General features: G+C 38.9%; 1 protein-coding gene across 1 annotated transcript in view; it reads right to left on the bottom strand.

The window, feature by feature from the left end:
- B4GALT6 (beta-1,4-galactosyltransferase 6) overlaps positions 1-15,200 on the bottom strand; it is a 74,539-nt gene extending 59,339 nt beyond the window's left edge. The window contains exon 1 of the mRNA XM_063451445.1: positions 14,658-15,200. Within this exon, the coding sequence (XP_063307515.1) occupies positions 14,658-14,775 (118 nt within the window). The 5' untranslated portion in view covers positions 14,776-15,200. The remainder of the gene's footprint in view (positions 1-14,657) is intronic.
- Positions 15,201-16,919: the final 1,719 nt, after the last annotated feature.

The following is a 16,919-nucleotide window of genomic DNA, read 5'->3' as shown; positions in this document are numbered from 1 at the left end:
TGAAAAAACTGAAACACAAGCCTTATATTTGACGCTGTAACTTTTGAAAACACCATAATACCTGTACATGAGGGGTACTGTTGTACTCGGGAGACTTCGCTGAACACAAATATTTGTGTTTCAAAACAGTAAAAAGTATTGCAGCAATAATATCGTCCGTGTAAGTGCTGTTTGTGCGTGAAAAATGCAAAAAACGTAACTTTTACTGGCGATATCATCGTTTTAATACATTTTACTGTTTTGAAAAACTAATATTTGTGTTCAGCTTAGTCTCCCGAGTAAAACAGTACCCCCCATGTACAGGTTTTATGGTGTCTTGGAAAGTTATAGGGTTAAATATAGTGCTAGCAAATTAAATTCCCTATACTTTCGGCATGGGTTGTCAGGCAGGTCCCGCTAATTGTAATTAATTAGGATACCTAATTATGTAAAAATATTACATAAATATATGTGTAGAATTAATATATGTATATATTTACATATGTGTATATATATATATAATTTTTTTAATATTTTTATTTATATATAGGTATAGATATAGTGATATATACGTATATATTTATGTATATAGCTATATTATTTCGTTCTAAATGTATTTTGATATAAATATATATTAATATCACAATACAGTTAGAACGAAATAACACATCTATATATTTTTTAATTATTTATTTTTAATTATTTTTAAATTTTATTTTTTTACGTATTTACATATTTATTTTTTATATTATATATAAATATATATATAACAATAATTATATATATATTTAATCAGTATCAGTCTACGTGTAATTTGAAATTTATATATATATATATATATATATATATTAATAGTAAAATACACAGACAGTGTATGTGTGTGTGTGTGTGTATGTATATGTATATAATTATATATATATATTAATAGTAAAATACACCTAGACAGTGTATGTGTGTGTATATATATGATCTAAGTATATAATAATTATTTTTTACACTTATTTTACTTTTTTTTTAATTTGATTTCAGCCAGGGGGACTGTCATTACAGTTAGCCCCCCCCCCCCCCTGCTGGCAATGCAGCAGCCAGCTATCCCGGCCATGTGATTGTGTGGTCCTCGCAAGGACCTCACTCTCACATGGCCGGGAGGGCTCCTGGAGGGCGGACGTGCCGCGGGGGTCTCCCTGGGAGTCCCCCCAACCGCGATCGCCGGCGACCGGGTAAGTAAAAAAAAACAAAAACGGAGGGCGTACAATTACGCCCGGCGGCGTTTAGAGCCGCTTTAAAAAGGACGTAATTGTACGCCCTCCGGTCTTAAGGGGTTAATGATGCAACCCTGGTAAGTTGTTTAACTATTATCAAACAGTGTGTGTGTGTGTCAGGAATGAGGGGACGGCATACAAAGACTACTAACAGCAGGTCTGCAGCTTTTACAGGCTATTTTTTTCTCCAAATAACCACAAAGAAAATGGCAGAAAAAATGCTTTCATGTTTTCTTTGGGGTATATCTACTAAATAGTTAAGATTGCCACAGCGTCTTTTAAGGATAATTTTTACAGAGGAATTACACTAGGATCAGCCTGAATTTACCTGAAAGTGAGCGAAATGTTTAAGATATTACTGCAAAAAAAGACCATAAAGAAGAGACCGAGTCAGAAGGTATTATAATAATACTTATGATTATGAGACTTATGAGAAAAGATAAGGAATTATATTAACTTTAATTTGGCTCTTTTAAAGGTGAGGTTAGTAATTAGCATGTGCGTGATGTGATTTCCTTTTAGAAAAATAGTTTTAAGGACCTGTATAGTCTTCACTGAAAACCTATACCACTACACCCATTATATACATGCAAACCAAGGTGGGTCTGTTCTCCAGTAGACCACTGTTGGCAGTTATAACAGCACTTTGGATAGGATGACTGAATAATATGTAAATATTTAATCTAATCATCAACAGGAATATACGGACACAAGGTCACGCATTTAGGCTGGAAGAAAGGAGATTTTATTTTTTTTACAGCAAGAACAATAAGGATTGAGGATGTGAAACTCTCTGCCTGAAGAGGTGGTTTTATCAGAGTCCACACAGATGTTTAAACAGCAATTGGATAAATACTTGCAAAACATAATATACAGGGATATAATTTCTAATTAATGAGGTAATAGCTTCTTGATCCAAGAAGATATCGGACTGACATTTTGAAGTCAATAAGGATTTGTTTCCTACTTTGTTGTAAAATTGTAATTGCTTCAGACTGGGTTTTTTGCCTTCTTTTGGATCAACGGCAAAAACAAATGTGAGAAAGGTTGAACTTGATGGACGCAAGTCTCATTTCAGCTATGTAACATAAATACATAGAATTTTTAAGATAAGTGGGTTTCCAGGATAAATCCTACATCAAAACATGTGCCATATAATCTGTGACATATTACAGACAGGCAAAAAAAAAAATATTACAGACGTTACCTTATCTTGTGAACAAATTAAATATACTGAGTAGCAAAGGCTAGAATCTGAGGCCACTTTGGTATAAACAAAATGACAGCAAGAAGTAAGTTCTATTGCAATTTAAACAAAGAATACCAAATGCAATTTATAGACAGGTTTAAATAAAGATTCAACTTTATTTAAAAAGCATGATAGGTATGTGCTAAAATAATTAAAGAAACATTTCAAGCACCATAGACAATACATACAGCTGTGGTAGTTATAGTGCCAGGAGTGCCTTGGCATCATTCCACAACACGTGCGTGTTTTAGTAGGATGTGAGAACTGACCTGGGGTCCACTGCGTGACCACAACTTCAGCTTTTCATTTTGTCCTGCAGGAGAGGCAGTCTACCTTGAAATAATTAAGCAGAGCCATACAGGACCGCACTCACTATTTTATAGACACATCCGATTATTCAGTTTCATCGCATCAAACACTGTTAATACTGCTCTATGAAAGCATTCCTTTAGCTGACATGCATCATAGATTCTCAATGTTCCTCAGCTCTGATGATCCTAGTACATGTGAACCATCTGCAGCAAAGAGACTGTGTCCCTGTCTGGGATTACAGGAGCCTTTAAAGGGACACTGAAGGCACTATAACTATTTCATCTTATTGAAATTGTTATAATGCCTGGAGTCCCCTGGCACTGTCAAACCATTTTCAAGAAGTTTAACACTATATGAGCGACCCTGGATTCCCATAGTTCAAAGTGTGGCAAAGGCAGAGTCTACACAGATACATCCCTAAATCTGACAGTCTCAGCCAACCACTGCAACTGAGATTGGACCACATGGTCTTTCTTTTTGCTCCCCATCTGCATTGAGCCTCGGGCATCCATAATTAAATCGGTTGTCCTTTCTTGCGCCACTTTTGCTAGGTACTAACTACTGCATACCAGGAACACTCCACATAACTTGCCATTTTGAAGATGCTCTAACCTAATCCTCTAGCCATCACTATATGGCTCTTGTTAAAGACAATCAGATATTTTTGCGTGCCCATTTTTCCTGCTTTCAACGTATGAAATTCAAAAATGGACTGTTTACTTGCTGCCCAATATATCCCCCTTGACAAGTGCCATTGTGACGATATAATCAATTCTATTCACATGTCACGGGTTTAAATGTTGTGGTTAAACAGTGTATCATTGCTCTTCTGGGTACACAGGTGTGTCAGGCATATACTATGTCCACAATAACAATTTTAACTGATTTATAAAATAAGCAGTTGGTAAATATGTTTATTCCTTACACATCTAACTTAGATGTTTCTCTAAAATATGCAATTTACTATTATGAATTGATTGAAAGTCAAATACGGGAAACTACCTCAAATGCCCTCTCAAAGAAAATGCTTGAGAATTTCACCTGGAGGTTATAAGAAACACTCGAAAGTTTGTATTTAAACAAAGGAAACTCTGAAGCCAGGCAGACCTGCGTGGGAGAAAGCAGATTAAAATCTCTATAGCAACTGGAAGCTCAGCATCAGTAGAAAGAGCAACATAGGCCCTGAAAGCAGACTCATGTCTCAGGAGGACTTGCATTAACCTGGTTGCGTCACACATTGCAAATACCTGTTCAGCCAGACATTGTTATTGACAAACAAAAAACTCTATTGCATCAACAATACATTGTGCAAAACTCGTAGGGCAACTCCAGTACAGCAACCAATGGGGGGGGGGGGGGGGGGGGGAGCGGGGAGTATACAGAGTCAACCAGGAAACAGCAAAACTTTAAACTATTAGACAGAGTATAAGCAAAATGTTGAGACAATGTGTAAAATTCTTAAAGGGGCATTAAGGAAACACTATAGTGTTAGGAAAACAAACAGTGAATAAAGAATTGATCACAACATCTCACTTAGAATTTGTCATCAGTGCCGCACAAAAAAAATGAGGAAACATGTAAGGTAGGAAAAAAGAGGAAACAAGTAAGGTATTAATTTGCATACGTAGCTTACTAATAGGTTCCAGCCATATCTCTTACATATTCATTCATTAAACCGGTAAGTGACAAGGGACATGCACATTATTATGCATATTTGTGTGCAAATCAGCAAGCTGTAAAAATACCTGAAAGTAACAAGTCTACTATCTTGGTCTAAAAATTGCACTGCTGCTTTTTAAATTTCCCCAGAAATTCAGATTTAGTGTTCTGGCTATGTCCCTTCCTTAGACTCAGGAAACACAGGTTCAAATCCCAGTCATAGCACTGCACCAGTAAGTGTTCATGGGCAAGACGCCTAACTACCTCAAAGGTAGTCCTCATAGATTGTAAACTCATTTGTGCAGGGGCTTCTTCACCTCTCAAATTGTAAAGTGTTGTGAAATATGTTGGCACTATATAAATGTTAGTAATAATAATGTACAATTCCCAGCTTTACATAATTATGTTGAACTGGAATTCTCCTATAATGGGATAAAAAATTATGAATGATGCTGTGTGTTACATTTTTCTGAAATATACCTTTGTAAAAAAAAAATAAAAAAAAAAATTCATTTTTACCCACTCAGTTCTGACAGAGGTTTAGCACTACAAAAAATTGCTAAATTTTGCATCCCTAATACAGCAACTCAGAGTTGTCAATCAGGTAGCCAGAAGGCCTAATATCAATAAGCATCAAGGGCGGATCCAGAACCTAATCTCAGGTGGAGCACTGGTAGATGTTTTAAAGAAAGTGTGTGAGGGGTGCAGTATGGGGGCAGGAGGGGTGTAGTGTGTGTGTGTATGGGGTGCAGTGTGTGTACTGGGGGCACTGTGTGTGTGTATGCATATTGGGGACAGTGTGTGTATTGGGGGGCAGTGTGTGTGTATATTAGGGAGCAGTGTGTGTGTATTGGGAGTTATTGGGGGTTGGCAGGCAGATAAACATGTGTTTTTATTTTTTAGTTTTATTAAAATAAATAATTGTAATGTCCCCCCCCCTCTTTGCTACAGACAATCAAGTTATTTAAACCCATCCATTTGATGTGTGTGTGTATTAATATTGATATTTTTTTATACTATTCAAGGACTAGAGGTAGCTAATCTTTGTCTGTGCAAACACACATCCCATCCCTAGATTATAAATATATTTATAGAAAATGCATTATGTACTTTGTCACTAACCAGTGTACAAACAGAAAGTGTGCTTGTTTAAGAACAATAAGCTATAGTTGTATAGCAATATAAAAGTGTTAGGTTATGGGAACGACACCGCTGTAATTTAAATAAGGCCATGGCAACTTGCAGCATGTCATCTGCTTTCCAACAACACACACACCTGAAAAGTGAGCACAGTACACATGTAAGTTAGGTGCCCAGGACATGGGGGGAAGGGGAGGAATAACATATCTAGTTACAAGGAGGGTCAAAAGAACTAGACTTTAAAGTAAGACTATAGTGTTCCTTAACAAATAAAAGTTTTACTTACCAGTTCCCATTACTGAGGCTCTTTGGCATTGCTGCCCTCTCCTCCCCAGGCAAAGTCATAGGGGCAGCAAGGCCTCCTCAATAATGATCCAAATCCAATGCTCCTTATAGAGGAGCAATAGAGGCCTAGTGCAAATATGCGCATTAAAAAGTTCCCATAGTAAAAACATTGAGTAAATGCTTATCTGTGGGGCTTTTGTGTCACATTATTGAGTTTTACTCTGTCTGTGCCACAGAAGCACTTCTACAGGCTGTCATACTGGCATCCACAACAAGACGACTTAACACTGTAATGTAAACATTGCAGTTTCTTAACCCCTTAAGGACCAGACTTCTGGAATAAAAGGGAATCATGACATGTCACACATGTCATGTGTCCTTAAGGGGTTAATAACTCACACTGAGATGAAGTGGTCTGGTTAACTAGAGTGTTCATTTAAAATAAATGCTACAAGCATCATCATCATTACTACTGTTCACTGTAGTAGCTAAAGTACCCTGAGTGGACTAGCAGCACCCCCCAGCTTAATCTGTCAAACGATTTTAACACTGACCTTGTCTCCTAACAAACTCATGCTGTTTCTTGTGTCCTCAAACAGGAGAAGCTGGATGCCAATGTAGGCATTAATTTAAAGGTTGAGAACATGATCTGGTGAATGACTTAAATAAGCATGCTTATTGAACAAAATTGATATCCAGCTCCTCCAACTCTGAGAAGTTTGGAAGCAGTAGTGGTGCCCAGTGGAGTGTTGTACTATACTAAAAAGGTTTGACAGATTATGCCACAACAGTGCGGGGGCCATAGTGGTTATGGTGTTTAGACAGTGCCCTTAAAAGCTCAAGACTGTCAGGGTTATTTAGTATTCTATAAAATGTTAAATCATTTATTAAGAAATTTCATATTTATATTCAAAGCAGGTGAGTTGCAAACACAGCTCACTGGTTATTATTGCTTAAAATGAACAGGCAAATTCCCCACAATTCGCAGTTGAGTGAATCCATCTGAGAGAACCATGCAGAAAAGTATTTTGATTAATTTTCCCATAAGGCCAGATACATGGTTTGCAAACCATACATTTTTGACCTAGAGGCCCATATACATTATACTCAATTTCAGGGGGAAGTGATTAATTAAAAATCTAGCAGACCATTTAAAAAAAAAAAAAAAAAAAAAAAAAAAAAGCATTAGTTTTTGTAGATTTCTCCTTTAAAAATATGTATACCTAAATACAATAATAATGAAAAAAAAAAAAATATATATATATATATATATATATATATATATATATAACACCCTCATAAGCACACTGTCCTATCAACCCAAACACCTGTTTCACACTTTTGATGCTCTTCTTCGCCCTGTGACTCCCCCTCCTTCCACCACCTTGTCCGCCACAAACTTTGCATCTCATTTCACTGAGAAGATCTCTACAATCAGGAAAGAGATCTCTAATCTCTCTCCTTCCCCTATCAATACACCACCCAACCCCACTCCCCCTGCCATCCTGTGCTCATTTGCACCTGCTACAGCACTAGAGGTTTCTGCTCTGCTCCTGTCCTCCCGCCCCACAACCTGCTCCCTCGATCCTATTCCCTTGCATCTCATCCGCACTTTGTCTCCCTCTCTTGCTCTTCCTCTCGCTAACATTTTCAATCTCTCCCTTTCCTCTGGCACATTTCCCTCTCCCTTAAAACATGCAACCGTAACCCCAATTCTGAAAAAGCCCAACCTTGATCCCAACTCCCCATCCAACTACCGCCCTATCTCGCTACTGCCATTTGCCTCCAAGATCCTCAAGAGAGTTGTGTACGCCAGATTGACAGACTTTCTCAAATCCAACTCTCTGCTTGACCCCCTTCAGTCTGGATTCCGCGCTGGTCACTCTGTCGAAACTGCTGTGATCAAAGTATCCAACGATTTAATTGCTGCTAAATCTCACGGCCAATACTCTATCCTAATCCTCCTTGATCTTTCTGCCGCCTTTGACACTGTTGATCATCAACAGCTTCTTCACATTCTTCGTAACTTTGGCCTACGGGATACTGCTCTCTCCTGGTGCTCCTCCTACCTCTCCCAGCGCTCTTTCAGTGTTTCTTTCTCTGGTACTGCCTCTTCTCCCCAACCCCTCTCTGTCGGCGTCCCCCAAGGTTCTGTCCTCGGCCCCCTACTGTTCTCTATCTATACTGCCTCCCTTGGTAAACTCATCAGCTCCTTTGGCTTCCAATATCATTTATATGCAGATGACACGCAAATCTAACTGTTCTCGCCTGATCTCTCCCCGCCCACCTTGACTTGTGTATCTGAATGCCTCTCTGCTATTTCCAACTGGATGGCTGCTCACTTCCTTAAACTCAACCTGTCCAAAACAGAACTTCTAGTTTTTCCTCCCTCAAGTGCTGCTACTCCTGTGTCTGACTCCATCCAAGTCAACGGCGCTACCATCACCTCTACCTCGCAGGCTCGCTGCCTAGTGGTTCTTTTTGATTCTGACCTCTTTTACTCCCCATGTCCATTCGATAGTCAAATCCTGTCACTTCCAACTCAAGAACATAGTGCGCATCCACCCAAATCTAACGCCGGACGCGGCTAAGATACTGGTTCATGCTGTTGTTCTCTCTCGCCTCGACTACTGCAATCCCCTTCTCACCGTTCTTACATGTTTCCAGCTTGCATCGCTGAAATCTATAATGAATGCGGCTGCAAGGATTATTTTCCTGTCCGGTCGCACCTCCCACGCCTCCACGCTCTGTCAGTCCCTGCATTGGCTTCCAGTTAGATATAGATACAGTGTGTCCTTTTTTGCAAAAAGTGCAGATTTCAATAGAAAGTAACATTTTTATAAACTGACGTGGTAACATCCCCTTGGGCTTTCAAGCAGACAACCAACTTGCACCATTAATGTCCATAATGAATGCGGGGGCGAGGCTCATCTTCCTGTCCGCCCGCACCTCCCACGCCTCACCCTTCTGTCAGTCCCTATATTGGCTTCCTATAAGATATAGAGCTCAATTTAAAATTCTGGTTCTTGCATTCAAATCTCTACATAATGCTGCTCCCACCTATCTATCCTCCCTTATACACAAGTATGTCCCGTCTAGGCCCTTACGATCTGCTGAAGACTTACGTCTATCTTCTGTCCGTACTCCCACCTCTGATGCTCGCCTTCAAGATTTCTCATTTCTCGTTCCTGTGGAACTCGCTTCCCTCCTCCGTTAGATGCTAACCCAGTCTCCACTCCTTCAAAAAAATCATTAAAAACCCACTTCTTCATAAAAGCGCATCAATTAAACTGTTAATAACTCCTGACTGATTCCTCTTCTGTAACGGTCACTAGCCTAATACTATCCTTACCTTTTTGTGTCATTTTACCCCACTCCCTCTAGCATGTAAGCTCATTGAGCAGGGCCCTCAACCCCTCTGTTCCTGTGTGTCCAACTTGTCTGGTTACAACTACATGTCTGTTCGTCCACCCATTGTAAAGCGCTACGGGATTTGATGGCGCTATATAAATTAATAATAATAATAATAATAATAATAATGTTACTTCCTGGTTTGCTAAATTCAAGAGGCAGCAATTGCTCAGAGCACCTGCCCGGCAAAGACTTCTCGTTAAACTGCAGGGAAATCTCTGATTAGACAGCTACAGAAAACATGGGTGGGGATAGAAGGGGAGGGTTTGCAAAGGCAGCAGACAAGAGATCTGCAAGTTTTGCATGCTGTTTTTGTTATATATACCACCAATGATAAAATGCATAATTTAATGCAGGCAAGTTTTCATTTGGGGTATGCCTACTAAACAGTGATTTAAAAAAAAAATTGTATTTGGGCAGTGGTTTGGATATTTCTTCTTAGTTGGTGTTTATAACAGACTATGATGAACCAATTGTCCAAATAGGTAATGATGGAATTGGTCTTTTCTCTGAGATATGCATCCAAGGAAGGGAGAATTTTTGTTAAACTTCTTGGAGCAGAGACTATGCCAAAACGGTAAGATTTTGAATTGGAAGTGCTGTGGGGTTTTCTCTGATTTGATGGTGAAAATACTTTCTTAAAGCGATTGCCATAGGAACATGAAAGTAAATCCATAGTAGCCATGTGGTCTCCTTTTTTTATTTGAAGCAGATAAGTGACGGAAGCATATAAGTGACTGACAGGATGGTTTCCATACAGAACCCTTGGTAATGAATACACACGTTCACCCTTTTCAAGTTCACCAGCCAGAATTAAAGATCTTGCTTTGGAACCAGGAACAACCTTCAATAAACCCCTTGGAATTCTTGTTTGGAAATCCCCTTGATGACTTTTTTTTAACAAAAGGAATGTCTTGAACAGTAGAGCTTTTCCTTGAAGGGTAGGAAGAACAAAAGACATTTGTAATAGGTTTTTCTGTTAATCTGATTCTGTATCCGTCTCTGATAGTTTTTAAGACCCACAGATTTTCTATAGTCTGCTCCCATTTTTTTTTTTTTTGAAGAACCCCTGTAATCTTCGTCCTACTTTCTTGGCATCACAAGTCCATTCTTTTGCCTAGCATTTTTGTTTCTCATTGAACCCCCCCTCCCCGCCTGTTAGGGTTATCCCGGCTCCCAAATCATGGAACAACACTGAGTCACTTGCCTATGCTGGTTCCCGCTGACAGCAGCAGTAAGAGAACTTCCAATATGGAGGACGCACCAGGCACGCAAGCAGGCACTACTAAACAGCTTCAGGGTTTTTTTCTTAACCCAGTGGACCAATTCTTGCTGCGGCTTGATGAAGCTTTCTCACGGTTCTGGGCAGAACTAGAGACTTGCATGGCGACTACCTCAAGACAATCCTAAGAAGGAGATGGTAAGTGTGAGCACCAGGGAGAGAGAGAGCCTCCTTCGGGTACAACCTCTCAAGCTACTCATGCCACCATTAATGCATGCCCACCTGGTCCCATCATCCGCACAGACAGAAGTAAACCCGCCGCTGGCAGCACAGGACCAACTAAACCTCCTGTTTCCCCTGATGGGAGAAGGTCTGGAAGTTTCGGAGCCTCCGAGACCGCAAATGTAGATTCAGGTTTTATTAAGAGCCTGGGGGCTGAAGGGATGCTTCCCCTCACTCCTACTGTTCTGGTATCCCCATCGATCGTCTAGTGAGAACCGTACAGATCCTAAGAGTGGGAATCGGTTGACCGCTGACAAGTACCTTTATGCTGCTCTACACTGGGCACTGTAAGCCTCCTTGACTTCTGCAGATGCTATCCTACCATTGTGGGACTTCCTAAACCATGTTTGATGAAGCAGCTCTATGTTCAAAGCTATATGTTCAAAATTGTACTTCTACACTTTTGCTGAAATTTGTCTCAGCATTCTCTTTTTGTTTCTTATCGTTTAAAAAAAAAATTCATGACGTAACACATTGTTTCATTGAAATTTCTCGTGGCATGTTTACTCATGTGGTACTGTCTACAAAAGCGTGTGTCTTTTAATGCACTGCAAAATTAAAGAATGCTAAAAAATTAATTAAAAAAAATATTTTAAAAAGTAGTTCACACAAGATTTAGATGCTGTGTCAGCCATCCACGATCTGGCAACAAATGACAAATCGTTATTGCATGGTGAAAGCTTGAGAACCTGCTCAGACATGCTGCACAAAAATGTATTTTCCAGCTTTATGGTTCTGATCAGGTGACATAACTTTTTCAGACCCATGTACAATCTTCTAGTGATTGCCAATGTTTTGTGCTCTTGCTATTGTGGCCCCAGCCATAGATGCCTTTCACCGAAAGCCTGCTTTCTTCTTTTCTGATTTAACCTTCTACAAGAGGTTTCAGCATGTTTGTCCATTGGGTCCTTGAGACCTGCTACTTCCCCAATTGATAAGGCGGTCCTTTTTAGAAAGCTGGTCTGTTGGTACAGAATATATTTATTTATTTTTACTTTTGAAAGAACTCCACTGCCCGAATGTCAATGAGAATTGTGGCAAACTGTCTAAGGTACCTCTGATGTGCACATGTTTCTGAATGTATAAACTAACGCTGCATGTACCTACAAAAGTTATATGCTGTTCTTACACCGGTAAGTGTGTATGTATATATATATATATATTATATATATTAATGTATTACTTGTAAATAAGTGGTGGATAAGGAGTTACGGACACTATTGGGGTCAATGAAAGTGATGAAAGTGCCATGAGGATATGCAACAAGTGTTAGAAGTAAAAACATGGATTTACACAGTAACCCACTTGTTAACAGACACTACATATATATATATCAATCAATAAGGGGAGCACACCAGGACTTCAATATAGTGGGAAAAAAGGTGTAAATACCTTTTTTCCACTATATTGAAGTCCTGGTGTGCTCCCCTTATTGATTGATGTATATTTGGACGTGGGATTGCACCTAGGCATTTGACTTACTACAAGAGGAATTTCAGGAGGAGTGCCTTGCTTACCTATTTTTGTATATATATATATATATATATATATATATATATATATATATATATATATATATCATTGTTTGTTAACACATTGATATACTATTTAATCAAACATAAATTTGATGGTGCACATGAGTAGCTTTTAGGCTCTCAATACACAGGACTCGTGTGTTGCATGTGTAGCCCACACATGCAAAAAAAAAAAAGATTATAAAAATTGTGAAAACCTAACAATTGCAACACTAACTTCACCTTTCTTTTAAACATAACGAACAGTAAAAGTAAAACGGAAAGGAACACTTATACCTGTATCTGAAGCTTGATGTCCACATGAGGAAGTCCAGCATCAGGTCGGTGACCAAAAGTTGCTTAGCAAGCAGGAAGTGCCTCTAGTGGCTGTCTGATTGACAGCCACTAGAAGCAGTCCTAGTTCTGCAAGGTAACCATTGCAGTTTCTCTTAGTGAGACAGGGACAATGCACCCCGACCACTTTGATGAACTGAAGTGGTTTGTTCTATAGTGTTCTTTAACAGTTATATCTAACATGGATGTTCCCCTTCTGTGTGAGCTATGTCAGTTTTGTCTACATTTGGACAGAATGTTTGACTATTAGTGAAACCAGGGGGCTGCACTCACCTGAACATGCATAAATGGGGTGCTATTGTTTGACTAAGTGTCATCTGATGCTTTCAGCCTATGATTCCATCGAAACACAGACAAAACTGAGATCTCTAATGCAGCAGTTTAACTTTCGTATTCGCTATATCTGTGAAGCAGGGGTGGACTGCGGGCTCCCGGAGGACCTATGTAAGTGTCAAATCATTGATGTTAGTGGACTGTAGTGTTCAGAGTACTTCTTTCCAAAAGTACTGTACAAACAAGCACTGGCATCAAAAAAAAAAAAAAAAAAAAAAGATAGGTAGAGAAAAAAAAAGTTCTACAAAGAATCATTAAACTGTAATTTTAGGAAATGTGACAGTAGTATTTTACTTGAGTTGTATAGTAGCATAACATACATTTGTAATACCAATGTTCCTGGCAATGTTACAAAAAATTAAGATGTATTATTTAAATAGAACTTGGTGTGTCCAGTTTTTCCTATATATATTTTCTATGTATTGAAGGGCACAGGTTGAAATTCTGAGGCTTGAGACTTAATTCCATTGCCTACACACTTACACATGTTTTACACAGGAAAATCACATACATTTGAGCCACTTAGCAATCTGCATGGCAAAGATAAGATAAAATGTACTTGCTTAGGAGCCAAAATAAAGAAATGCATATAACTAAAATGGAATTATTATGTTTTTTGTTTACTTAGGGTGACAAAAAAAAAAAAGTAGAAGTGTTTTCCACTTGATATAAACCATGTGACTGCATACCATCCCACATGTTTTAGTAACCTGGTGGTAGTTTTCTGTGACAGCACAACTAAACAATCAATAGGGCCAGGAGAAATCATAGTCTGTGATTTTTGTCAAGGTTTGTAAGGCTTGTACGGAAAATGCTGAAGTAGAACTTTAGCATTATTTAAGCATCAAACTATGGACAAGGCTTTGAGTACTGGAGAGTCCCAGTATCAGTCAAAATTATAAATGTCTGAAATAAAAAAATTAAAAAAAGGAAAGGAGAAAAAGGCAAAGATTCCTTCCAACACAATCTTTACAATAAACTGCTGTAGTAAATATGGTGATTGTGGTGTCTATTTAAGCACATATATTAGGCTTAGTATAGCACATTGGTGGCTTAAAAGTGGTGCACCTTCCCAATAGCAAAAAAAAATTAAATTAGTATACCAAATGTGCACATATTAAATAATTTGTTTTTTTATTTTATTTTATTTAATTGTACTCCAGTACTCTCTCGTGACTGGGTAAATGTTTTGTTGTGGGTAGTGCTAGTTACTGAATAGTAGTTGCTCTGAGCTCCCCAGAAACAAAATAAACGTACAGACATGACATTTCAAATTAACATTTCCACTGCAGTTTCAATGGAAAATAATAAAACAATTTCAGATTTAGTCACTAAACTGGTAATTATCTGGAGCTGCACCTGCGAATTTAAAGATTTAGGGCAAATCAGGCAATTTGGAAAATAATGTCTCCAACTGATCTACATTTTCAGCTCAACTATTTTGGCCTAAAATGTGAGCTTTCCAGACCAGTTCCCTACATCTTCCTTGTGAGTAAATATACAGGTACTGGGGTCCATCACACCCTTTAAACAAGAGGTGGTCCCCCACATGTCACCTGTGAAAATTAGAACTACAAACGTTCCCCCCCCCCCCCATACCCTGGCCGGTAAGGCCTTCTAGCCACCCGGCCACTTGGAAGGGCCCACCATCTTACCTATTCCTGGGGCCACATAGACAAAGTACAGGCAGGACGAGGAGAGCGAGAACAGGAATATGAAGGCGAGGATGGACCGGTTGGAGACCCGCAGCAGCCGGCGGAGAAGCGGCCTCATGGTGCCCGTTCGTGGGGGGCAAGGCGGCTCTCAGAGGAGCTCCGGGGAGGACAGGTATCTTGGGGGACCCCGGCCCATCGGGTGAGACAGGGAGACAGACACACACCGAAACGGGGAACAAGGAAGCAGGAACTAGTAACGAGAGAGTGTGATGTCCAACTCCCCCCTCTCACTCACACACCCGGGGAGGAGGAATCAGATAGCAGCAAGAGGGGGAAGGAGGGAGGAGGACACTGTGATGTGAAAAGGGTGGAGAACAGATTGCTAATCAGAGCAGGAAAGACCTGGGGTGAGAGTTGGAGAGCACAGGGAACCAGAAACTATTACTCTTAGGATTATTACTAGAGGTGTGGAGTATGGTATAATACACAGACTGTGACACAATCTCAATGTATGGAATATGGCATAATACACAGACTGTGACACAATAATGTATGGATATGGTATAATACACAGACTGTGACACAATAATGTATTGGATATGGTATAATACACAGACTGTGACACAATCTCAATGTATGGAGTATGGTATAATACACAGACCGTGAAACAATAATGTATGGGATGTGGTAAAATACACAGACTGTGACACAATAATGTATTGGATATGGTATAATACACAGACTGTGACACAATCTCAATGTATGGAGTATGGTATAATACACAGACCGTGAAACAATAATGTATGGGATGTGGTAAAATACACAGACTGTGACACAATATCAATGTATGGGATATGGTATAATACACAGACTGTGACACAATAATGTATTGGATATGGTATAATACACAGACTGTGACACAATCTCAATGTATGGAGTATGGTATAATACACAGACCGTGAAACAATAATGTATGGGATGTGGTATAATACACAGACTGTGACACAATATCAATGTATGTGATATGGTATATTACACAGACTGTGACACAATATCAATGTATGGGATATGGTATAATACACAGACTGACACAATATCAATGTATGGAGTATAAGATACACAGACTGTGACACAAACTCAATGTATGGGATATGGTATAATACACAGACTGACACTATCAATGTATGGGATATGGTGTAATACACAGACTATGACACAATCACTGTATGGAGTATGGTATAATACACAGACTGTGACACAATCTCAATCTTTGGGATATGGTATAATACACAGACTGACACAATCTCAATGTATGGGATATGGTATAATACACAGACCGTGATACAATAATGTATGGGATATGGTATAATACACAGACTGTGACACAATAATGTATGGGATATGGTATAATACACAGACTGTGACACAATATCAATGTATGGGATATGGTGTAATACACAGACTGTGACACAATATCAATGTATGAGATATGATATAATATGAACTGTGACAATATCAATGTGTGGAGTATGCTGTAATACAGAGACTGTGACACAATATCAATGTATGGGATATGGTATAATACACAGACTGTGACAAAATATCAATGTATGGGATACGATATAATATGGACTGTGACACAATATCAATGTGTGGAGTATGGTGTAATACACAGACTGTGACACAATATCAATGTGTGGGATATAGTATAATACACAGACTGACAATATCAATAGGATATAATATACACTGTGACACAATAGCAATGTGTGGGATAGGATGTAATATGCACTGTGACAATATCAATGTGTGGGATAGGATGTAATATACAATGTGACACACTATCAATGTGTGGGATAGGATATAATATGGACTGTGACACACTATCAATGTGTGGGATAGGATGTAATATACAATGTGACACAATATCAATGTGTGGGATAGGATGTAATATACACTGTGACAATATCAATGTATGGGGTAGGATATAATATGGACTGTGACACTGTCAATGTATGGGGTAGGATGTAATATACACTGTGACAATATCAATGTATGGGATACACTATAATATAGACTGTGACACAATATCAATGTGTGGGATATAGTATAATACACAGACAATATCAATAGGATATAATATGGACTGTGACACTATCAATGAGTGGGATAGGATATAATATGGACTGTGACACTATCAATGTGTGGGATAGGATATAATATGGACTGTGACACTATCAATGTGTGGGATAGGATATAATA

This window comes from Pelobates fuscus, chromosome 4, assembly GCF_036172605.1.
Source record: "Pelobates fuscus isolate aPelFus1 chromosome 4, aPelFus1.pri, whole genome shotgun sequence".
Taxonomy (NCBI): Eukaryota; Metazoa; Chordata; class Amphibia; order Anura; family Pelobatidae; genus Pelobates; species Pelobates fuscus.
This window is presented reverse-complemented; position numbering and strand designations above follow the sequence as displayed.